Source organism: Malus sylvestris, chromosome 13, assembly GCF_916048215.2.
Source record: "Malus sylvestris chromosome 13, drMalSylv7.2, whole genome shotgun sequence".
NCBI lineage: Eukaryota > Viridiplantae > Streptophyta > Magnoliopsida > Rosales > Rosaceae > Malus > Malus sylvestris.
This window is the reverse complement of record NC_062272.1, coordinates 2,719,413-2,743,864: the sequence shown is the minus strand read 5'-3', so window position 1 is coordinate 2,743,864 and position 24,452 is coordinate 2,719,413. Positions and strand designations below refer to the sequence as shown.

At 39.0% G+C, this 24,452-nt stretch overlaps 5 protein-coding genes and 1 long non-coding RNA gene across 9 annotated transcripts; 2 read left to right on the top strand and 4 right to left on the bottom strand.

Moving 5' to 3' along the window:
• The first annotated feature begins 122 nt into the window (after positions 1-122).
• LOC126594828 (uncharacterized) lies at positions 123-3,233 on the top strand. 2 transcript variants are annotated; one of them, XM_050261080.1, is made up of 7 exons: positions 123-467; positions 780-1,240; positions 1,392-1,575; positions 1,690-1,914; positions 2,019-2,135; positions 2,623-2,856; positions 2,949-3,233. In XM_050261080.1, the coding sequence occupies exons 1-7, from the start codon at positions 396-398 to the stop codon at positions 3,192-3,194; spliced, it is 1,539 nt and encodes a 512-aa protein (XP_050117037.1). In that variant the 5' UTR covers positions 123-395; the 3' UTR covers positions 3,195-3,233. The 2 variants fall into 2 exon arrangements, with proteins under 2 accessions (XP_050117037.1, XP_050117038.1); XM_050261081.1 differs by having other exon boundaries at positions 126-467; positions 2,979-3,233.
• A 2,603-nt stretch (positions 3,234-5,836) lies between these two features.
• LOC126594830 (transcription factor TGA2.3-like) lies at positions 5,837-9,668 on the top strand. The gene is made up of 10 exons (XM_050261084.1): positions 5,837-6,190; positions 6,382-6,485; positions 6,567-6,856; positions 7,293-7,373; positions 7,470-7,529; positions 8,109-8,186; positions 8,274-8,331; positions 8,549-8,820; positions 8,909-9,154; positions 9,237-9,668. Exons 1-10 carry the CDS (start codon positions 6,126-6,128, stop codon positions 9,381-9,383), a joined length of 1,401 nt encoding a protein of 466 aa, XP_050117041.1. The 5' UTR covers positions 5,837-6,125; the 3' UTR covers positions 9,384-9,668.
• Positions 9,669-10,093: 425 nt separating this feature from the next.
• Positions 10,094-11,062, bottom strand: LOC126594836 (uncharacterized). Its single transcript, XM_050261091.1, has 2 exons — positions 10,519-11,062; positions 10,094-10,407 (listed from the first exon to the last, which is right to left on the bottom strand). The coding sequence occupies exons 1-2, from the start codon at positions 10,871-10,873 to the stop codon at positions 10,343-10,345; spliced, it is 420 nt and encodes a 139-aa protein (XP_050117048.1). The 5' UTR covers positions 10,874-11,062; the 3' UTR covers positions 10,094-10,342.
• A 334-nt stretch (positions 11,063-11,396) lies between these two features.
• LOC126594837 (uncharacterized) lies at positions 11,397-13,620 on the bottom strand. Of its 2 annotated transcripts, none has more exons than XR_007613448.1 (3): positions 13,376-13,620; positions 11,810-12,835; positions 11,397-11,693 (listed from the first exon to the last, which is right to left on the bottom strand). It is a non-coding gene; the product is annotated as an uncharacterized LOC126594837 (long non-coding RNA). The 2 variants fall into 2 exon arrangements; XR_007613447.1 differs by lacking the exon at positions 11,397-11,693 and having other exon boundaries at positions 12,217-12,564; positions 12,647-12,835; positions 13,376-13,606.
• Positions 13,621-14,334: 714 nt separating this feature from the next.
• On the bottom strand, positions 14,335-19,876 carry LOC126594827 (serine/threonine-protein phosphatase 2A 65 kDa regulatory subunit A beta isoform). The gene is made up of 13 exons (XM_050261079.1): positions 19,737-19,876; positions 18,856-19,272; positions 17,895-18,141; positions 17,667-17,779; positions 17,378-17,457; positions 17,134-17,275; positions 16,945-17,025; positions 16,254-16,358; positions 15,887-16,069; positions 15,608-15,700; positions 15,091-15,230; positions 14,926-14,992; positions 14,335-14,827 (listed from the first exon to the last, which is right to left on the bottom strand). Exons 2-13 carry the CDS (start codon positions 19,246-19,248, stop codon positions 14,708-14,710), a joined length of 1,764 nt encoding a protein of 587 aa, XP_050117036.1. The 5' UTR covers positions 19,249-19,272; positions 19,737-19,876; the 3' UTR covers positions 14,335-14,707.
• Positions 19,877-20,408: 532 nt separating this feature from the next.
• Positions 20,409-23,870, bottom strand: LOC126594825 (aluminum-activated malate transporter 4-like). Of its 2 annotated transcripts, XM_050261078.1 has the most exons (7): positions 23,261-23,870; positions 23,015-23,152; positions 22,627-22,890; positions 22,402-22,538; positions 22,156-22,302; positions 20,917-21,587; positions 20,409-20,804 (listed from the first exon to the last, which is right to left on the bottom strand). In XM_050261078.1, the coding sequence occupies exons 1-6, from the start codon at positions 23,628-23,630 to the stop codon at positions 20,937-20,939; spliced, it is 1,707 nt and encodes a 568-aa protein (XP_050117035.1). In that variant the 5' UTR covers positions 23,631-23,870; the 3' UTR covers positions 20,409-20,804; positions 20,917-20,936. The 2 variants fall into 2 exon arrangements, with proteins under 2 accessions (XP_050117035.1, XP_050117034.1); XM_050261077.1 differs by having other exon boundaries at positions 20,409-21,587.
• Between the last annotated feature and the right edge of the window lie 582 nt (positions 23,871-24,452).

The following is a 24,452-nucleotide window of genomic DNA, read 5'->3' as shown; positions in this document are numbered from 1 at the left end:
GAAGCTTCTAGATAGTCACATTGGGACGTCGATATTACGAAAAACACCCCGCACATTTCACAATATTGCTAATCAGGACACTAGCTTCTTCTATTGGTCAAACCTCAAACCTTAACCCGAAAGCCGAAAGCCGAACGCCGAAAAGCTAGTTCTTTTTTTACTGATTTAGCCGTTGAGTTTCAGTTTCTTCGCCTCCATTTATCTTCGTTTTCCCCAATTTTACATTTTTTTTAGTATTATTTCCTTATTTAATTTAATTAATCGATTACCAAACCCCTCCATTGACCTCCCTCTCCTTCTTCGCCTTGTTCCTCACGCACTCTCTCTCTCTCTGCACGAAAGCCCCTCAAATTCTCTTTCTCTCCGGCAATGCGCGTCGTTTTGTCCCTCTCAGCATGAACAACATCTGTCACAGCTCCTCCGCCTCCTCCACCTCCACCTCCTCCTCCATCAACACCGCTGATCCGGTAACTGCATCACTCGCCTGAAGTTTTTAAATTTAGTTTTGAAGTTTCCAACCACGTTGATTCCTGCAAAGAATAAAGCTTTTTGCTCAATTTTTTTCGCTGTGCTTGGAAATTTCAGTTCAATTTTCGTGTGTAAACTGTAATTGTTTATGTTTTAAAGCTTACTTAAGTTAAATTCAGTTCCATTGACTATGTTATGATTGAAAAGTTCTTAACTTTTTGATTGGTTTGATTGAATTTGATGGTTTAGCTCGAATTGATGTCGAAAGCTTCTGAATTTTATCGCTGTTGTTTGGTTTCTGTTGATTATAGAATGTAGTCTCGAGTCGGAGGAGCGTGGATGGTGGTCAAGCCCTGGCAGCTGAGCCATCGCGTCGATGGCGTGACATTTTCTGGTTGGGAGTGTTTCTGATTCATTTGATTTTGGTGGGATGTGCTCTTACGGTTCTGGGGACCAATAGGTTTAAGAAAACAGATAGGCTAAACATAGATAGGTACACCCAGAGATTTTTGGAAAATGAAAGGGGGTTGACGGAGAACTATTGGCTACTTTATGCTCTTGCCGGGGGAGTTGGGACACTTCTTGGTTGGACATGGTTGTTTTTCCTCCGTTCTCAAGCGACTCACATGATGAAGGTTGCGGTTCACATCTTGACTACTTATCTTGCTGTGATTAGTGTTCTATTGTTCTGGATGGAACAATTTTTCTGGGGTGTTGCATTTGCGATTGGTGCTGTTTTGCAGTTCATGTATGTTCTTTCAATTGTGGACAGGTATGACTTCGAAATTTTGTTTTTCTGGACCATTATTGAGCTGCAAGAGGAACAATTCTTTGCACTTGTGGATTGTCTTAATTTATATCTAATTAGAAATGGAATGATCAGATCCCTTTGCAGTCTTTCTGACTTTATTATTAATCAATAGACTTCCCTTTACCATGCTGGTGCTGCAAGCAGCTGTCAAGATGGTATGGAGTCTTCGTGAAGTTATGAGAGTAGCATATGCTTTCATGCTTATTATGCTTTTATGGATGGTATTATGGTCCTTCGGGGCAGCTGGTGTTGTAGCGTCAAGCATTGGAGATGGTGGACGCTGGTGGCTTCTTGTGGTGAGCTGGCAAGTTTTGCTCTTCTTTCATTATTGTTATTGGTATATGGATGCGATATAACAATTAAAATGCCTCAGCTAACGACGTTAATAATGCTGTCACACATGTACTTAGGTTCTCTCTATAAGCTTATTTTGGACGGGTGCAGTACTCTGTAATACTGTGCATGTTATAGTGTCTGGGATGATGTTTCTTGTTCTTATCCATGGTGGTAGGGAGGCACCATCAATGCCTCCAAACTCACTGATGAAGTCTCTTCGGTATGCAGTCACAACTTCTTTTGGCAGTATCTGCTATGGTTCACTTTTCACAGCTTTCATTCGGACACTGCGGTGGAAGGTACACAGACATGTGTTTGCTTTTCTGAACGATGATTTCCTTATATTTCTGTTTAAGTTTGAGAATGAGTATCTTAGTTCTTACAATTTTGAAACATATTTCAGATCAGGGGAGTCCGGTCCAAGATAGGCAACAACGAGTGTCTACTTTGCTGTGTTGATTTTCTCTTTCATCTAGTGGAGACTCTTGTCCGTTTCTTTAACAAGTATGCCTATGTGCAGGTAGTTTTCTGTTAACAAACGCTGTCGTTTTAATTTTCAATTGAGATTAAAGCAACATATTTTTGTCCAAAAAGAACTGGTGCACTGCAAGTAATGCTGCATAGTAACCTCACAACCTTTGTATGCAATTGGCAAAATTCAACAACAAATACCAATCCTTGCATCTTGTTAAAAGGAACACCAAAATTGTTACCCTAAATATTAACAACAGTAATATTTATTTTAGTAAAAAACAGAGGGGTCATAATTTTAAATGTGAGACTTCTAGTACAAGGCAGGTTGGCTGATTATATTTGAAGTTTAACAACTTGATTTTCCCTTCACATGTTGCTCTCCTTGTATCTAATTACAACATTATTTGCCTAAAACTGATCATCCTCGTTTTCCAGTGGTGCTATCTCAACCCTAAGTGACCATCACTTAGTTCTTGCCGTTTTGTTTAAGTTGTGTAGAAGTAGTTATTTGTGAGTGACGTCGTTCCCTACAGATAGCTGTTTCTGGCAAAGGATTCAATCATTCAGCGAGGGATGCCTGGGAGTTATTTCAGTCTACTGGAGTGGAGGCTCTTGTTGCCTACGATTGTTCAGGTGCGGTTTTATTGATGGGAACAGTTTTGGGCGGGCTTATTACTGGAACTTCCGCCGGGATCTGGACATGGATTAAGTACAGGGACAGAGTGGTTATGGTGGGGTCCACTGCAATGTTGATGGGAATGGTCTTGGTAAGTTTCTTGAATCAGGATCTTTGTTCAAGTTGAGATGGATTTTGACCTTTGATCGTCTTGTAATTTTGTTCATATTTTCTTGAGCGTAGAAAACCTTAGCATGGATCATGTATTTTCAGGTGGGGCTGGCGATGGTGGTTGTGGAAAGTGCCGTTACATCTATTTATATTTGTTATGCAGAAGACCCCTTGTTGATTCGCAGGTGGGATGCTGAGTTCTTCAACCAGATGTCGGAGATGCTACACCAGCGTCTTCAACATAGGAGCTCGCGAGCGAGGGAAGTGTTGACCCACCATCACCTTGATAACCACACACAAGAAACACTCCCCGCCTGAAAAGTTACCTGCGATAAAACATGTACACTGTTATAGGATCTTTGAAGTTAATTGGTTAGGCAGAGCTATGACCATATATATACGTTCACGTCGTTGGATTAGAGTTGAGAAGAGAACAATGAGACTGAGGAAGCAACTCCGTTGTTCCTTGCTCTCAGGCTCTCAAAGGTTCTTCTTCTGATGGATTTGTTACTTCCGTTAACCGGATGTACCCGTTGGAGGTATCACTTGTTTTTGTTCATAACTTGGTTTTTTTGTTTTGATGTCTCGATTGTATGTAACTTGTGAATTATCAATTCATGGAAAGATAACACTTTGATTTGCATTTGTTACATGCAATCAAAGATTGCATGTCTTTTATCTAAAATATTTATCTTTGTATCTGAAAAATCAAAACACAGAATAAGTACTTTGATAAAAATAAAAAAAACACTTATGATTACAAGTGATTCTTAGAGAAGCAGTTTTCCGTATCATCCATAGATCCCTTAGGTCACGTGAGGGGCACACACATTGAATCACCAACTAGTACCACAGAGCGAGCAGAGAGCATCAAGAGAGAAAAACACAGAAAAGACGAAAAACCAGCGGCAGAAAGAGCGAAAGGGACACGCCATCAAAGCGTACGATTGCCGTATGAAATGCGTCATATTCTTTTCGGCTTTGGGACGCACAATAAATGTAATGCAAATCCAAAAACGCAAATATGTGTTAATCTACTTACACCCCTAATATATTTACAACAAGAAATACAGGACAAGAGAGGCTTCTGGTGTTCCTGCTGAGTCTGCCACACACTTCTACGGCTAAAACCACAACTGCTGCCTGTCTTGCCATTCCTTTCAAGCAAGCAACCCCTTAATAATTAAAAAAATAATTGGGAATTGATTAATGATTAAATTATTTTAATGTTAAACTACTCTTATTTTTGGGAATGAGGATCCTTTCGTGTCCGTTTATCGTATATCGTGCATCAATTTTTGTCAAATACTGTTTATATTAAATTTTAAATAAAAAAATTATAATAATTCTGATCGAACGATATACTGTAAACGAATACGAACAGAGAATACCTAGGATCCTCATAAAAAGATCGTGAGAGGATCTCGTTCTATTTTTGGCCTCATCTGCAAAATAATCTGATTTTCGCATCCATCATTTTTCGCGCGCTGACACCCTTCCCCATGATTCGTACGTATATTGCAGCTGCAGGACTTACAGTCCTACTAGTAAATAATAATTGTATACAGTCTATAGAGATAGATGGATTGAGAGACTGAGAGAGGTAGAGAAAGAGAGGAGAGAAACTTTTTTACCCAAAGAGAATACATGAAATTGTGTCGTTATCTCGCACACGGTTATGCGTTTTAACATTTTCATATAATAATGGGTGATTAATTTGACGCAGCGTCGTAGGGATCTCTGTTTTAATGCAAAGAGATCTAAACGTTACTCCTCTCTACTCTTTACCTACAATGGAGAATGCCTTGCCTAAACTTTAAGTACTAATATGACAACTCAAACCTTAGATACAAAATTTAACTTCTTTTGTTTGGCTTGCATTTTTTGTTTAGGATACCGCGATGAAATCTCAGTGTTTCACAAAAGTTTCTCTCTTAGAACAGTTCTACCGCTAACACAAATATGACAACCCACAACGCATTTATTCACTTAGTGAACAATAATAGACCTTAATGAACAGTAATAGGCCAAGGGCATCTCCACCCCTAAAAAAATACGCTGGCACCTAGTCCATTTAAAATATTTTTATTTTTTTTATAAAAGAATAAATTTTTGGGGAAAAAACGTGGACCGTTGATCTATGATCTGACGGTCCAGATCAAAAGTGAAATTCATTTTTTTTTACCGTTGGAAAAACAACGGTCTAGAAAAACTAGCCGTTGGAAATCCAACGGCAGACAGTGGGCCACGTCGCCTACCTAGGGTGAAATGTGAGTGCACCTGCGCCACAGGCACCGCCTTTGAACGGCTGTCGGGTACTCGCGCCCACGACCGCATGAACGCCACGCATCAGGCACAAAACAAAAAAGGGGCCGGTCCCTTGGTCAGTCAAGTTTGGGCTGGCCTGGAGACCAGCTTGGGCTGGGTGTCAGACAAGTTTGTGGGCTGGAGTGGATTGATTGAGTCCCAACCTGATTTTTTTACTGGATGCTGGCCTAATGTGCCTCCGATGGAAGTGCTCTTACGATAAAATGACATTACATTAATATTTCAAACTAATCACACACAATCATAAATTTTGATATGCTAATAATACATGATTGATTTGAATTCCACTTCCTAAGAGTTATTCTAGAGAGAAGAAAAGAGAAAGAACCCTAAACACTACTACTCTATACTCTTGAGTACAGGAACAGACCCTGGAGCTAAAAGAATCAACAACATAGGGGTCTTATTTGCCTTGGGCCAAGTGGACTAGTTGTCCCACGCTCCTCCTCCTCAATTTTTACATCATTTTCTCGATTTGGGTTTTCAAAATACATTGGATTTTGCTTTTGCTTCATAAGCATAAACAGAGCAGAGATTGTAGGCTTGTAGCAGAGTGAAAAGGCCAAGACTGGAGAGAGTGTTCGAAACGCTCTAAAGCGAGAGACTGAGGAAACGTAAGGCCCCTCTCTCTCCTCTCTCTCTCTCTCTCTCGCTCTCTCGCTCTGGGGGTATTGGGAAGCTAAAATCCCAAGTCAGAAAGCAATAATAAAAAGCCTGTTGTTTTAAAATTTATTAAAAAGGGTGTCCTGATACGCTATCCTCTTCTTAAAGCTACATCCAGATTTTCTTCACTTCACTCACCCTGCTCTCTCTCTCCCCCTTCTCCACTGTAAAAGGTCGTATGAAGATCTTCGTTTTTTACCTTTTCTTTGCTTTAAAGTGATACAGGCAGAAGGAATCACAACCCAATCAGTAAAAAAAATGCAGAGCTTCAAAGCAGCGTCAACAAACCCAGAATTCTACTCCCACTCTTCCTTCTACTTCAGGTCTCTCTTTCTCCCCTCTTCTTACTGGTTATGTTTACGTTTTTTCTTCTACTGGGTTTTGTTTTAATGGCGTATGAGAAATGGGTTGTGCGTAAAAAACATAAAGTCTTGAAATTTATGGAAGTATACGGATTTTTAGCAGTAAAAGATAAACCCAATTGCTCTGTTTTTTCTGCGCTGTGAAAAAACAGGGGAGACGACAGTGACCGGAACCAAACGCGTTTTACGGATCTTGGAGAGCTTGAACAGTCCGCTACCGCCTTCCCTCACGATGATGCTGTTGTTTTAAGCCCAAGTATCCTCTCCGTCTCTCTCTCTCTCTCTCCTCCTTTCTGTCTCTTTCTCTCTCTAATATATGGGTTTTAATCTGGTGTAGGCTCCATGTTCAGCTTAAAAGCAAACAATGTTGGCGGTGTACCTGATAGCTTGCAGTACGGGACCTTGAACGTTGGCGGGTGTTTGGACATAGAATCAACTATAACCGGAACAGGAGGAGGAGGGTGTGTGGACACAGGACAGCAGCAGCCATACATGTACCAGCAGCAGAAAGGGACGACGTCGTCCGGAAACGGACACTTTGAGAATTGGGGTGATAATTCAGCCATGGCTGACAACAGCCAGCAGACTGACACTTCGACGGATGTTGACACCGATGACAAAAACCATGTATCACCATCTCTCTCTTGGTCTCTGTTTCATGAGCATATGTGTCTGCTAGACTGCTACCATACTTTTTCATAGGAATCTTTCTATAGGCTTAGTGGAATTGAGAATCTTTTGAAATTTGGAATTTTGGATTATCATCCATGTTGTTTCAAGCTTCAAGACGTTTGTTCGGTCAGTTGGCTAGAACTGTGCCCACGCCTCACCTCCTTTGCATTATAGTTCGAATCTCCCTCCCGTAAATTATAGTAATTTAGAATATCGCTTTGTCAGTTAAAAAGATAGCTTCCAGAATGTTTTCAATTCAATTAGTACCTTAATAACTTGGCCCATATCTTAAGTTGATTTGCTTTAAATCTGCATATTTTACTGTAAACTTTATTTAGCTTTCTAATTTTTTAGTGTCAGTGGATTAATGTGAGATACGATTTTGTTTTAGCTTCATGGAGTGCAGCATGGAGCACTAATGGTAGTGGATTCCACAGAGCAGGCAAAGGAAAGAACTACTGGGGACCAAAAGGTTAGGATATTTGGATTATTGATCAAAGTGATTTTATTAATTAGAAAGTAATTTTCGATCTTAAATGCTAATCCCATTAAGCTAACTTATCTACAGACACTACGTAGGCTGGCCCAGAACAGAGAAGCAGCAAGGAAGAGTCGACTAAGGAAGAAAGTATACATCTTTACCTTCCATCGGCACGTATTTGAATGTCTTTTTTCTTTTTAATCATCGAGAGAGGCTTCCCTACACCTTGTTAGGCCGTGACATCTTACACTAATTACGTAACGTCACGTGAGAGCATTAAAACACATGGGATCGTGTTATTCGTTTGGCGTGACACACTGGTTTACCGGGGTGTAGGTCTGTAACCCAGCGTCTAAATCTTTTAGCTATGTTGAGACAAAATCTTGGTATCAAACCTGAAGATTCACTGCCAGGTCTATAAAAATTAGGTTAGCCTTAAATGCTTCTCAGCCTTCTCATTCTCTTTAATAGCAAAGGCTTTTTTTTTTTAGCCTCCCTCTCCTTTTTCACTTCTCTTTTGGTGGGATTTTACCCTTTTAACCATTTACTTTCTGCTCCCTTCCTCTACTTTTCTTACCTTTTGATGCCCTTCTAGTTAATTGATGTTCCCCACAAATTTACCGAGCCTCTTCAACCTTGAACTGTTGAATGAAAATGTTACATTGTCTTAAGTTAATGAATGGAACATATTTGGATCATTTATAGGTTTTGGTTTTGGATACATAGGCATATGTCCAGCAGCTGGAAAATAGTCGACTTAGGCTTTCGCAGCTAGAGCAAGAGCTTCAGCGAGCCCGCCAGCAGGTGAACGACTTTGTATTTTTCATCGGTAATGTGTGTGTGTATGCATATATGTAATTATTCATTTCTTCTGGTGGTGTTTCAATGCAGGGTATATTTATTGCAGATGGACTTCCAGGGGATCATGGTCATTCAGTGGCAGGAAATGGTAAGTTATTTCAGTTGGATCCATGAAGATTTTAGTTAGTTTTGATAATTAAAGAAAACGAAGCATAAAATGCTGTAAAGGTTTTCCAATTTCTTGTTTCCTGCATTCAATGAACAATCGTTTGCAGTTCGGAGTAACTTGTAGAGAATATGTGATATGATATTTGGATAAGCATGTCCTGATCCAATGGTTTCTGATAACTGATTGTACTTGTCAGGGGCCTTAACATTCAACTTGGAGTATGCACGCTGGCTTGAAGAACATCAGCGGCTGATACATGATATGCGATCAGCTGTGAATTCCCATATGGGAGATAATGAATTGCGGATTCTTGTAGACAGCGTAATGACACATTATGATGAGATATTCAGGTTGAAGAGCATTGCTGCAAAGATTGATGTGTTTCACATGCTCTCTGGAATGTGGAAGACACCCGCTGAAAGGTGTTTTATGTGGTTGGGTGGATTCCGCTCGTCTGAACTTCTCAAGGTGATCTTCTTTTTTATTTTGTTTTTTAAGTTGTATATACTTCACCGTAGGCCTATCTTTAATCGTGTTTTTATCATTGGATATTCAGATACTTGGGAACCACCTCGAACCTTTAACAGATCAGCAGTTGATGGGAATATGCAATCTGCAGCAATCCTCCCAACAGGCTGAAGATGCCTTGTCACAAGGGATGGAAGCTTTGCAACAATCTCTTGTGGAAACACTTTCCTCGCCGATTCATTGCCCCACTGGTTCTGATAATGTCGCGGACTACATGGGCCAAATGGCAATTGCTATGGGAAAGCTGGCCACACTTGAGAATTTCCTTCACCAGGTAACCAAGCGCGCTTATCATATCTTTATGCACATACATTTGATATACAAAAACTAACTTGCACACCTTTTTTACTTGTTAGGCTGACCTTTTGAGACAGCAAACTCTGCAACAATTGCATCGGATTCTGACCACTCGCCAAGCAGCTCGTGCCCTTCTTGTCATCAGTGACTACTTCTCTCGTCTCCGAGCACTCAGTTCTTTATGGCAAGCGCGTCCTAGGGACTAATGTTGTTCACTATCAGCTCGACCGCCCCACCTTAGGACCTACAAAAAAAGTTAGGTATTTCCCCCCTTATTAGTAAACCAGCTCTAGTGCTGAGACCATGAAGATGGTTAACCATCAAAATTGCAGATTCGGGCTTTTCGGACCCCCTTTTTTTTTTCCTTATGATGCTTTTCGAAACGTCGAGGATTAGGAAAGGTCGACTGGTGATTACCTAGCATGTAATTAAGGTAAAAGAATATGTCCTCTTTAGCATAAATGGATGGATGTATACTCATTTTAGCATTATGTTCTATACTAATCGCATCAGATAGTCTGTGGGGACTGGAATCATTTTTGGAGAACCTGAATTGTAGGAAGGGGCTACTTGTTCCATTCCTTGGCTTTTACAAAAATCTCGCCTAATAGTAAAAAAGAGGAAAATTAATGCAAATGATTTGAAAATTTTGAGTTTTAACGATAAAGACAAAATAAAGGGTAAAGTGAATAGTACTAGAATTGATATTTTTAGTGTAAAAATGTGGTTTTTCATTAAAGTGAACAGTATCGGAAGCATTTTGTTAAAGTTCCCTTAAAAAAGTGTGCTGATTTCCGAACTTTCGTTTTCTCTTTTGGCCCTTTTGATTTTGTTTTGATTTATTCAATTCGAAGGCAAGAAAACAAAGAGGATTGCACGAAAAGAAAAAATCACTACCCTAATCAAAACGGCGAAATATGGCATATTCCTTTGTGTTTTGTTATTTGATACGACCAAATAAATAAATTGGGTTACAATTAGGTAGTATTTTAGAGTAATTGTAACTAATACATCCTGAAAATGGTATATAATTAAATCTTCCCGAGTTCCGTTATGGCACATGATGCTTGCAGTGTTTATACTGCAAAATTTTCGCCCGTCGGTAATCTGTTTTGTTTTGAAACACTCTGGGGCGTGACATTATTTGAGGTTGGCAAACTTGTGCTCATGACTGCTTGTTCATGTTCTCCACTCGCTTGTAAGTTCTTCTCCTGTCGTTGTTCATCCTTCCTGCCGGACACCAGACAAAAATTAGTCACTGATAAATTAAAATTGAATAAAATCCTTCTTTTTCTATGCGGAAAGAGTAATCGTAATTAAGAAAGGATTAGAGTGATTTACTTGGCCTGCAATCTCTTCTGGATTTTACAGCTTGTGGGATAAAAACTCCAGTCCCAGTAACATTGCTGTTTTCCCACAACTTTGCAAGGGAAGCTGGTACTGCATAATTACTACTGTTCTTATTTCCCAACCAGCTTATATATCCAAGTGATGATGAAATAATGTGACCTGCTGGACGTTTGGTGACACTCCTACTAAATGAGTCATATTTTGCGCTTTTCGAGTCCGGAAATTCTTCATTGTCAGATGTCAAGGCCAAAATCTGGCTTCTAATCTCGGCAAAAAAGACATCATCGTCGTCGACATAAGCACTTTCATCCTCGAATGCAAGATTAGCGTTTGTGAGCATTTCCATGTTGAATTATTGATCAATAGTACTGAAATCAAAAGTGCTTTTTCTGTTTTGGTATGTCTGATCAGGAAATGGCGAGTTGGGTTGTTGAAGGGAAGAGTTCGGGATTTATACATAAAGTTTGGGAGAGATCGAAGAACACTAAATACTTCGTTTGTGGTCAAAAATGGATATAGATGCAGAAATGCTGATTTGCACATTATCTGCCTGCAAATGAATCCAAATTCAAGAATATGTCATGCACGTAAGTTAAGAACATGTCAATTCGTTATGCTTATTAAATTCGTCTGCACTGTTCACGATAGATAATGTGGATGACTAATGACAATTAACTATCTTTAATTAGCAAGTTTAGGGGCTTTAATTAATTAATTATTTTATTTCAAATTTCTTTTTTCGTAGTTTAGATTAATTTAGTGCAGACAGTCACTTTTACATGAAAAATAAAATCAATTATCCATAGAATTCGGCCATATTCATAGAATTTTTAACGTAAACGAAGGTAAAGATCAATTAAGAGCATCGATTTGCTATGGTACGTGCTTGTATTTGGATGGTCAAATATTTGTTCATGTTTAGCAACATTTTTGCTACAAATTGGACAGAAGCACAAAAGGACAAAAATTGGTAAGCTTGATCTTGCCTAAAAAAACAAAAAAGATACAATTAATAATGCATGGTGGTCAAGGAAATGCAACTTTTCCAGAATCTTCATGGTGGGTGATAGTGCGGGTGCCAATACAGCCCATAATGCGGCCACGAGACTTTGTAATGCTAATTCCCGACGCTCCGTACACACGAAGTTCTTTGTTCGAATCACTTTCTGTTGATCACCATCACTTGAATCAGTAAAATTCGATTGAGCCTTTGATTGTTAAAGGTAAAATTTTACTACAATCATTTTTTGGGAGAGAGGCGAGGACCAGTTCGGGGAAGTACCATATGGTGAAGCAACCTCGGTCTCTGCTGAGCTTGTGCAGCCTCCGATGCTTATTGGCGATTGGCGCTGCCATGTGGCGCTAATCGCCACCACCTATTTTGCAACCCTATGAAGAGGAGGAGGAGGAGTAGTAGTGCTTGTACTCTAGGGGTGTTTTGCCTACCCTGGTTTGCATTTCAGAGATGGATTATATTGAAAGATAGGAACTTGGGAGTTTTGTGAAGCATCGAAGAAAAGAGGTGGTAAGATGGTAAATTTATGTGTGTGGGAGAGATATAAACTATATTTTAGAGTAATGTCAGGATATTAAATTTATGAGTAATTTTTTAGTGCATCTAGAACACAATCACGTGACGTTACTATTCTGCTCAAATTATAACATGTGAGTTATAGGCACCCATAAAAATTTCTCCAAAACCAAATTTGATCCCAATGGAAAATGGGTTTAGGGTAATGCCGAAAAATCAATCACACAACCATATGGTTTCAATTGTTTGTCGCAAAAAGCTTTGATTAGATTGGAATGGACATCCATACACCATAATTAACTCAGGACTAAATATGTTTCTTCTTTGCGTGAAGCATGGCCAAGGATCAACAATGGCCTCCATAACAAGATTAACATCATCGGACTTTATCTTGATCTTCTTGATATGAAATGCTCTTTTAAATCCTTATTATTAGCAATCACTGAGTTGGACAAAAGAGAGTAGGGATTATGGTGTGGTGGTTGATGCGGCGGGTTGGTGCCGCGCTGGCCAAGTTTAGCAAACATTTGTTAACGTGAGTTTATGATAACCATCAAAACAAAATCATGCATATACATATACACTCACATATCCTCCTCATAGTCACGGCTAGCCTACTGACAGTTGAAGGCCAAAATACGCCTCCGCCGCCCCTCGTGAAACTTCGTGGTTGAGGTTTCTTCGCGGGGCTGCAGATGGGAACCTTCGCCTATTAATATCAGTTGTGCATTCTTGCTCAAATGAGTGCTCCATATGAATTTACTGCCGAGTCGTTTGCTGCAAAAACAAATGTTAATGAGTTGAATATTGTAGAACTTAAAAGGAACAACGCAGATCATATTGCACTGTGTAATTCGATGTTCCCATGCCCTAGCTCCTCCAACCTGCATAAAATTTAACTGGATATTGCTAGATCGATCATCATATATTCTTTAATCTGAAAGTTACCAAAACTACAATACTTTGCGAGTGTTATCCCACACCGAGAAGTACTGGAAATGGTAATTTACTCATCATGCGTATTTAAGGGTCTGTTTGATAACTATTTCAATTTATAGTTTTTAATTTTTAAAAAAAGTGAAGAAAAAAAAAAGTTGCATGACATGAAATATATTACGGAGTGGACCCGTTTGGTAACTATTTCAAATTTAGGTGATTTTTTGTAGAGATGATCTTTGAGGGAAAATCTAAAAGATAGCCAATTCAAATCGTTAAAATACATTACGGAGTGGGCTTCACAAAAACGTGTGTCAAAAGTTATGAAAAAAACAATGATGTCACGGATCTGTCCCTATATATATGTAGTTTATGAAATACCTGCATACTTCTCATATGTTCTCCTTCTCCTTCTGCCACTTCTATGTCGTGAAGATGATCCATGGAATAACGCTAGGTTTGGGTGAATTTAACATCCTTGTAGTTCTATGGTTGTATTTATAGGCCATGTCGCATGCACAACGCACCAAACCAAACTGATTGCAATGCAGCAAAACCAAGATTTCAATTATTATTTGGTGGTTGGTGGGGGATGGGGGATGGGGCACCAGGTGCGAACCATCGGTCGTAGGTTAACTGTTTACAGTGCCTCAACCCCCAGGGTTGTAGGTCTTTCATCCTCTCACAACTCCACCGTCCACCGCCTACAGTATCGTCAGTTTGGACCTCTCGAATAGTCGAATACCATTCACTCACATTCTGCTGAAGTTACCCACCAAACTCCATTGTCACGTGGGTTGGCAGCTTCATTACTCTTTGAAGACGCATCAAAGAGGCGAGAGATTCTACTGTGTAACTTAGACTCGTACTTCTCTCATCATGTAACTAATTAGTTTGCATTAATGCAGGAAATGAGAGATTCTATTATATTCTCTTTTGCAATCAATTTAGACCGAGTAACACATCATTTGGCGGATCGATGCTTGCCACATGTTCAAAAAGTGAATCACTCATTCAATAAAAAATTGTCGCGTGATAAATTAGTGACAAAACGAGTATCTCTCCCGGATTTCAACCAAGATTTTTCCTTGTAATAGGTGGTATGTATATGGGACCTCAAATTGAATATAATTTTAAGACAAACCGTAGGAGATTGTCATCTCATGATTTTAGCACAATGTTTTCTAACGTTAACATGAAAATTAATGTTAAAATGTAAAGTGGCAGGAAGTCCATAGAAAGGAGCCACCTTGGCATTTCTCTAATTTTGATTCACAAGTTTAAATTGTTTACAAATCAGAAGCTCAATATTAAGTGATGAATTAAGGAGATCTCGAATGTTCTTGCAACCAACAAAATATTAAATATAAAAAAAATATATAACGATATATTCACCAACAAATAAAAAGGTTCTTCAAACCTAAGACAATACTTTCCTACCGATGAAGACCCATCATAACAAATATTGCAGAACATGACACAAATTCTCAATGCTAATATTACACATTTTACCCATATACGACGGCATAACGTAAAATCGCGGGAATCCGAAAACGGTCCGGCAGTTGGGCACAAATTATTAGCACACGCTTACTCTCAGACGCTCCCGGCAACGGAGGAACACATTAACGACGTACTCTGAGTTCGCAGAAATGATGCCTTCCATCTTCAACATGAGCAATGAACCCCCTAGACTGAAAGTTATCCTGGCTACTAGCTTGACATCATGACATGATCAATTGCCTGAAGAGCCTGGTTAGCGAAAAACCGGACATCAACATCTGGGTCCTCGCTGAGCTCAACCAAAGAGGGACGAATTGTTTTCTCCACCACCTGTCAACGTCAAGGAAAATTTAAGCCCGGGAAGAAAGAAGACAGAGAAAGTGAATACATGAAATAACAAATTACAAAGGACTCGAATAGATACTTACAGACTGATCAACTATGGGGATAAGGGACTGCAGCACCTTTGCGACATTGAATTTGATGTTCGGTACTCTGAGGAAAAAACAAAGAATTTAAGCCAGTGAATGGAATAACTCCACCAGCATCGTATCTTTCCTATTTGGTACACAGAGTTCATAGTGTGTATATACCTGTCCTTTGTCGCATTGATGAGCACTGGCAGCAGTTTTGAACATGTGATTTCTGGACCCATAACCGGGGCAAGGAGACAGATTGCACGAAGAATTGTCATTCGATACAAATAGTGTGGATTGTCTATCATCTGAAGGACCTGCCCAAATGACAAATTCCTAAAATTTTGAGAGTAGAGAATATACATAACCCTTAAAGAATAAAATAATGATGAAAACTACAAAGTTGAAAATGTGGTAAGCGACCAAACTTTAAAAGCCATAAGCTGTCTTGTCCACAATTTCGGTGAATTTTAACTAGTATATTCAAACGTCCACAAGAAATAAAAAATCATGTGATGAGAAAGGTGGTTGCTGGCAAATCTTCCTACATAAAACCATTCTAAACCTATAATTCTAATTTCCAGGATGATAAAAGTCGTAAAATCGGGACAAAACAATGACATTATTTTCAACATTTCTGGAATCTCCCATGGCAGAACTTGTGGCAACTGAATTAATCAAAGTCATAAAAAACCTGTGGAACAATATGTTGCATTGCCCATTCTGGACCGAACTCTTCTGCCAGACGCTTTAAATTATTAGCAGCAGCATCACGAATTGAGTAGACCTGCAATAGATTCCAAAGCAGAAAGCACTAATGAGTATGCACCCTGTCTTTCTTTCTTTGGGGGGAGGGGGCGGTAGAGGGATAGAGAGACAGAGAGAGAAGGGGGAAGAGAAACAAAGAACAACATTTCTTCCCTTCAGGCTTAAAATGAAGTGAGATGTACTCAAAATGTAGGAATACACTAACCTTGTCTTGTAACCACTGCATGCAAAGGGCACCAAGCTTATCATCAAAGAACCCTACACCCAGCTGACTTGCCAATAAAGGTATGTACTCTATTATTGCAAGTCGAACCCTCCAATGTCTATCCTCTGCTAGCTCAACTATGGCTGGTAACAAGGATTGAGACAGCAAATCGATTCCAATAACCTGCAAGAATGACACGCTTCAGCATTCACTTGAAAAGGTCTAACCTTTGATATTTTGATAAGGAAAGACCAAAAAATACCAAATGCTGAGGTCTAAAAAATTGAGTTTAAAATCATGTACAGAATCATAGAAAGCATAAACGGGGGGAAATATAGTGCATTTACTTTCTCAGAATTAAACTGACCTGATTCACTTGATCAAGCTTGCTAATGATATTAAGACGCACATCAGGAAATTCATCCTTCAGGAGTGAAAGAAAAATGGGAAGGAGCTGCTCAATTGTAGCATCCTGCATTAACCCTAAGAATGAGATGTATGCAAGTAATGTACTTTAAAGATCACAGAGAGCAGATCATAAGATTAAAACATCAATTGCAGGATTGAGGCTAAAACAACTAAGAGGCAATGTGCAGGCCAAATCTACGTGGAATATATCAAAACTAAGACAAATAGTTTACATGCAAACACAAGCAGCTCACACCGGCATGCAGGCTCCTTTTCAATTATTATCACAACAAGAGTCAATTTACAACACTGTAAATTAGTAGAAATTGTATTGCAATCGTAAAACCTTCTAGGCACAGAACATTTACGTTTCAAGTGAGAGAATTATCGGAAAGGAATGTCATTTAAGATTCATTGACTTATACCAATCAGTCATCCGGATTCAAATTTGGAGTATGGACCTGTACACATTTCATTCATTTTTTTTTTCCCAACTTCTTCACAGATGTATGGACTTTCCAACAAATATTCAGCTCTACAAGCCATCGAACCAAAAATATTCATTTAATGTAACAGTCATATACAGCTCTTATCAGCTCCAGTTCATTATTTGTGTTTATAAATTAGAAAAAAAAAACACCGAATCTCACCTTTCCTAATACAAGAGCCATTCCCATTATAACTGAAGCCAAAGCAGACCGGACATGTTGGGAAGAATCTGATGACAGCTCCTGCAAAGGTCATTGGAAAGTATTGAAATTACTAGTACAAAAGGATAAGTTGAAGTTAACAATTAACACCACTAAGAAAGGAAAAACTTTGCATTAAATCAAACACACCTTCACACATGGAAGAATATGCTGAATTGCAAGTTCCGGACTTAAAATCCGGCAAAATTTGGTAACTTTGCCAGCAGCTGCTATACGTACTTCAGCCTCATTATCTCGAAGCAATCGCACATATGCCGGAACCAGGTCCGTCCTTCAAAGACAACCACAATAAATCAAATATTTAAAAAAAAAAACTTCTTTAGAAACCTACTATCTTTATTTTAGCACATGGCTGTGGTATGACAATAAATACCTTGTAGGCTCAGGCCCCACAGCTTCACAAAGCTCATATAGTTGATTTGCAACCATGTAACGCACACGCCAAGACTTATCCTATTCAGAGGAATGAAAAATTGTTAAGATGCAAAACATTCAATGATATTCTTTCGAGTGCAAAAAACCTACTAGTGACAGTCCAAAGTGTCATGCCCAACAGCTTCCATACACATGCCTTATTATTGTAACTATCCATTCAGCATTTAAGCAAAAATAGGATGAATATAACCAAATGTAGAATTCAACATTCTAAATACAAGGTTTACCTGAGAGAAGTTAACAATAACGGGGAGGATATGTGCAACACAATCTTGGGGCTCCAACAACTTCCCAAGAGCAGCACAGCCCTCAACGGCCAAGAGTCGAACAGAATCTTGATCTAAAATGAAACTAATTGTAAGAAATATAACTTGGCGAATCTTCATCTAATATGAAACTAAATGTGGCAGCTTTAACTTTAAAAGATTGAGAATGTGAAGGCAGCGTTCAGTTACCATCTTGAGTAAGATCCTCAAATATAGACATGATATCAGCCTTCAGATGAGCGGGTTCAACAGTTGCTGCAAATTTTCCTAGGTTTGTAGCAGCAGACCTCCTAACCATAGGCATGTCATCTTGACACAACTGACTGTAAATTGATCGCAGTTCTGTCTTCAATGTATCTGGTGCACTAGGGTAGGCAATATGAAAAAGCCCACATGCAGAGACTCGAGCTGTAAACCATTCACCAGCTGCCAACCTCTGAGAAGAAAAAAAAATATATAATAAGTATTTGGACGAAAAATTTGCTGAGGGTGAAAGGATACAAAACTCAAGCACATTGTAACAAAATGCAACATCTGCACGACAGTGATGAACTGACGTTGTGATATAAATGCCAGTGCTGAAACTTTTAAGATTATATATGTAAAATACTAAATTCCTTCACCGAACATGCAAAATCGAATGATCCAAATCTATTCGACACCTTTCATATGTCATCCTTGAATTATATATAGCATATATATATATATATATATATATATATATATATATAAAAAGGTCGTACCCAGTGCACAAGGCTCCCGCTTTACGCAGGGTCTGGGAGAGGTGAATGTCGGCTAGCCTTACCCCCATTTATGGAGAGGCTGCTCCCAAGTCTCGAACCCGAGACCTACCGCTCATGGGCGAAGGCACTTGCCATCGCACCAAGTGCGACCTCTATATATATATATATATAGTAAAAGATCCATATAATTGTGAAAGACTGACAATTTAATTATTTAGAAGTATCTGCATGGCAGAGATGCAAAGATTCACACGGAATGCCCAGCAATAATTTGAATGCTAGCCCGGCCGTGAGGCAATTGGAAATACTGCTTAGGACGAGAATAAAGTCGTCATTCAGTCCCATCCAATCCTAAAACAAAATTAAGCAATGAACTTTTGAGCACAGAAGAAAATGAGTTATCTAACCTTCACAAGAGGAATAAACCAGTTGACCAAATCACCTTCCCTCATCTGAGACCCAATCCTACATAACGACTCCACAGCCTTGTCCCTCACACAGGTTTCCTCAACAGTGCAAAGGGTCTCCAGGGGCGGGAGCAAAACATGCGCATGCTCGACTCCCCCAACATATGGAATGAAGACCCCTAACTCTTCCGCCATTGCAAGAAGTACCTCATCGTCATCGTCATTGTTCTCGCTCAGAAAGGGGATTAATTCCTTACGAGTTCGCTCTTCCCCAAGAGCACGTGCAATTGTAGATAGCCTGCGGATTGAGTTCAACCGCAGCTGGATATCGTCATTTTTAAGCTCGTCTATGAGAACGGCTATTGGGTATAGCGGTTCATCAACCATAGACATTGTAATTCAAACCTTTTCCACAACCTTCAAACACCGAAACAAGTTATCATAAGTAAATATGCAGAAATATTAACTAATGAAACCACTATATTTTCATTCGGTTTTGATTATTACTTCGATTCCTACGATTTACAGGATATTAATACACCGACATTAGGTAAAGCGTCAGATCAGCACGATGAGATCTAAATCAAACCCTAGAATTCAAATCAAAGGGGGAAATAAGGAAAATGATTAAAAGACAATGAAGAAGGAAGATGAAATCTTGGATTCAAAAACCAGCGACGCATTGGTTCAGCTGAATTACTCTCAAATTTCAGGAAACGAAAACAAAAAATTGGAAGTTAGAATTCGATTTCAATTTTTCTCACTTAGTTTTCTCAGCAATCAAACAGATGCCAAAAATCGAGTTAGAGCAAAAAAAATTCAGAAAAATTTGAATTAACTAAGAGGAAAGCGATGAAACTCAGAAGCGGCAACGGCCTTACCGATCTCAGTGCCCTTCCCGCCGGCTGCCTCCGATTCGACAATCTGTTAAGAGCGGAAAAAGAGAGAGAGAGAGAGAGGAAACGAGACGACACGAGAGTATCGTTATTATGGTTCTTTTTTGTTTCTTGGGCCCATCTTTACAGAAAGTATTAGTGGGCCATAAAGTATAGAAGAACGTGAACTAGCCCATCTTTTATTGGGCTTCACATGCCTTCGCCCAATCGTGGCGCAATCATCATTTCTAGAAATTCTCTTCCACGCATTTTTTTTTCATAAGTGAACGTTTGAGATTTAGTTTCACGTGTGAAAAAAAGGGTGCATGTGAGCAAAGCTTTCATTCTTAGTGCCTGTTTGAAACCGATAGGAAGTTCTCATGTGAAAAAATTTATTAAAAAAAACAAGTGTTCTCTAAAATGACACTTGGAGAACATATTTAGAAAGAGTTTCTACGACGCATAAAAACTTTTTATTTTTATTTTATTAAGTGTAGTAGAAAGGTTTTTTATTTTTATTTACTTGTATAATTTTCGTGTTGTTGATAAGAAGTGATGTGGTTTAGGAAATGCATCCCGTTCGTTGTTAGATTTTGGACCACCAAACGTATAGATGAGGTACATATAACCGCCGTATACAACAGCAAAACTATCCATTGCCAACGGTACAGACCAAGAGAATCAAGCACATTGTCTTATTGAACATAACTTGACGCCCAAGAAAAAACCTTTAGGCACGTCTCATGTAGTATAAGTCATACATTACACATCAACTTCTAACAAGTTACAACAAATGAGATCCAAGCTTGGCCAAAATTTAAACAAATGATACACTGATGCATCAGTTAGGATGCGATTTGATTACGCATACGCAGTTTCATGCTTCACCGGAGTTTTCACTTCCAAATTATTTTCTTCTCCATCAGTTGGTCTCATCAGATTTTCTCTGATCAACGGGACTTTTCTCAGAACGAGGATTTTCCCAGCTTGGTTCGCATCAAAATGTTCTCAAATCGAAGAGTTCAAAACAGAGAAAACCTCACACTGCACTTCTACACCAGTTTTTAATACAATCTGTAATGGTAATTCGTTACCCAACAAAGAAATCAATTTGTTAAACTTGTTTTAGTGACCGGTGATTACCTCCAAATCCTTGGATCAAAATTATAATTAGGTATCAACCAACCTGAATAAAAAAAACACTCTTTAATTCTTCAACCGCAAACTCCTGAATAGTCTGGTCCAGAACCCAACAACCTCCTCCTTGGCTTCAACAGGATCCTTAAACTTTGCCTTCTCACTCAGCTCTTTAAATTCTTCCACCAGATTTTGAAGCCGAGCCACAAACTCAATCAGAAGCGATGCAAATGTTGCCAAAGATAAAGAGCTGGCGCTTTCGTAAACTTTTGATTCTTCAGGTTCCTCTTGCACAGCATGCACGTTGAATGAGAGGCGCGGCCATGATATTGGTTTTTTTAACAGACTTTCTGTAGATATCCATTGTTGCACGGAAGGATCAGCGGCTGTGCTTGGATTCTGAGGATCCCAATATTCACTGAGAGAATTGATCACCACCTGCTTATTTTCATTGTCTTTATCGACAAACTGCACAGGATCTTCATATTCCTTGGGAAGTATTTCAGGTCCCCAGCTCTCTGAATTGACAAGAAGGTATGAGTATTTGTCTATTTTCATCTGCAACTCTTCTGCGGCTTCATGCACATCGAAAAGTATGTCTTTGGGACTTAATTTCTCCATCTTTTCTACTTTGCTTCCTAGCTCACGTAACAATTTAGCACCCTCAACACCAACTCTCTGGAGCTCCATGCCAAAAACCTGTCTCTTTTCGGGTGGTGCCTACAGAAACACATTCACAAAAACCTGATGATGAAACTGAAAATTAAGAAACTAATAAATCAATTGAGAAACTAAAAACACAGAATTAAGAAGAAATCTGTGTTCTTAATCAACTACAGGGTTTGACATGTTGCATGGTTCAGAAAAATTTCTTATCTTTGCAAGCTGAGAAATGGCATGCAATTCTTCTATACAAAGCCAAAACAAAAACTTTCAAATCCCTTTTCCGCGTTATTTTCAGGGAACAGTAGAAATTTCTCATCGGTACTTCTGCAGGCTGCTGATGATCAATATCTTGGAAATTGAACATAAGCCTAAATTAATAGTACACATAACTATTGCCTTAAACAAAATATAATTCACGTAAAACCAGGCTACGTTTTCAAGATTTAAGGTTACAATAGTCATAAGCTCATTTTATCTTCAAACGAACAGCATGAACTGCAAGATCCATCTCCTAGACTCTATAAATGGAGATTCAGAATTTAATGCTGCTATCTACAGCTCCTTTCTCTTCTGCTATGTACATTCTGAAAAGTCACAGGGAGGAGGAATAATATATATTTACCTGGATTTCTGAAAGTATGCATCCGTGCATTGCCATGACCATGAATGCACAATGCCTCAGTGAACCGCCAACTTTGACATAGTTTACCCAGGGGTAACTAAATGACTTATAAGGGCCATGCGGTGGCTCCCATACAGCAAAGCCTAACTGCAAAATTATTTCAATTCGATTTAGTTGAATTAAAAGTTCCTGCGATTCTAGTTCAAATTCAGAGGACTAGAAGCAGAATTGTTTATATCAGCATACCAGAGTTTCCTCTTGGCTTGAAGATTGCACAGCTGATCTATAACCACTATACAACGGGTCATCAGAAGCTTGATAGGTGAGAATTTTTGAAGGAATTCTCTCGTATTCAACACATTGCAGATACTGATTAACAACACCTAGAACAAAAGATCAAACCATCAAAACCAGTCCTGCAACTCAGTGTGAACTAAAATGCACACAACATTATGTCGTAAATGAACCAACCTTCCAAAGAAGAAGCCACACCCCTTAAATTTTTCACCACCAGCTTATGGAGATCTTCCCCTGACCAGATGGGGTATATAAATATATTTACAAGCAAACAAATGCCGGCACCGACTGCAATAAGCAGCAATCGATAGAATGCTGTCTGAAGGAATAATGAAGTCCCAGACACCAAGACGATACAATATGTCAACAAGAATACCCGAAATCCGTATTCATATGGCTTCATTGTCGGATAAAGTTTGATATAACTAGCAGAAAATCCTAATTACCACAAAACCCAACAGCCAAAATTCAGAAAAAAATGGTTTATCATAAACAATGTATCAAACTTTCTCGACTGATGTAGAGTAATGATCAAATTATCAATTGTTTTCAACTAGATTACCTGCTATAAACACACTGATAACAATTACAACTTCCTGCAGATCTCCTGCCAGTACAGATAACTCTGCAATCCCCAGAGCAAGCCCGCCGGCCGATAACGTCCCCAAAGCTCGATTAAAACCCTTGTTCAAGGTTGCACCTTTAGCAAAAAAAACGACATTAAACTTCCCATTAATCTCATAAACAAACAAAATCTCGATCAAAACGCAAAAGCAAAAAAAAAAAGGGGTAATCTTTGAAGTAATACCTACGCTGAATTCAAAAACGACGACGACAGTAAGGATTGCCCAGATGGAATACTGGCTGGCATTTTTGAGCGGCTCCTTGAAAAATATGAGCAGCGACACGAGCGCCAACGACATCCCCATCTTGGTCGCAAAGATGGCTTTTCGAGGATCGGAACGACCCATTTGATACAATTTGATGAAAGTGTCCTGGAAATTGTTGTAGAAGTTGTTGAACCCATCGGAGAATCTTCGGAAGCAGCCGCATTTGACGTGTTCGTCGCCAGCTTCGGAGCTGTTGAAACCGAAGTCGGAGTACCCTTTTCGCGAGAGCAGCCGTTCCTTGCTTCTCTCGGCGAAGCTGTGGTGGAAGGACCCGATTCTGGCCGCCATTTGTCGTCGGAAAATAAAGAGATTTGAAGCTAAGAATTTCAGAGAAGGAAGAAGAAATGGCGAGCGGAACAGCGTCCAAGGGACATTAGCGCAAAACCGTGAAGGGGGATGTAAATGTGATGAACGCTACGTATATAAAGGCATGGGGATCTATAAAGTGTACGACGTCGTTTGGTGGTTTGGATGGTTGAAAAGTTTGAGCTGGAAGGTGGTTGAGTTCAATGGATGGAAGACACGAGAAATTTCACGGAAAACGGTTGAAACTGGGGACTGTGTAGGAGGAGACGAAAAGAGATCCCTCCGAATCTCTTTCTTCTAATTCACAAAATCACGGATTTCGAATCATTAAAATTTGATGAAACGGCAACAAATAAGGATCTATTTTAAAAGTTATAATAACTTTAGTAGTTGGATTAAATTTCAATGGTCTGAATTTACTGATTTGGTGGATTAGGAAAAATGAATCCTCTCCTCCGAGCTTAATTATTTTTCAGTTAAAGACCACTTTGTCCCTTAGTTTGTTTTGAATAATTTTTTTTAAATAAACCATGTATTTAAGATAAAAGATTTGAGGTAAGCGGCTGACATAGTAATTTGGTTCCGAACTTGCAATTTACTTAAGTTGAATCTAAAATTTTTAACTTATAAATATTGAGAATTGTCACTAGATTATGATACTAAGTGTTTATCAGAATAAAAAATGTATGGTTTTTGTTTTTATTGTTTTTTATTATACTATGTGGTTTAATATCTTGATAGACATAGTGTTGATCTTTATCTACGCATTCTGGTTCTGAACTCTTAACTCTCATACTTTATTAT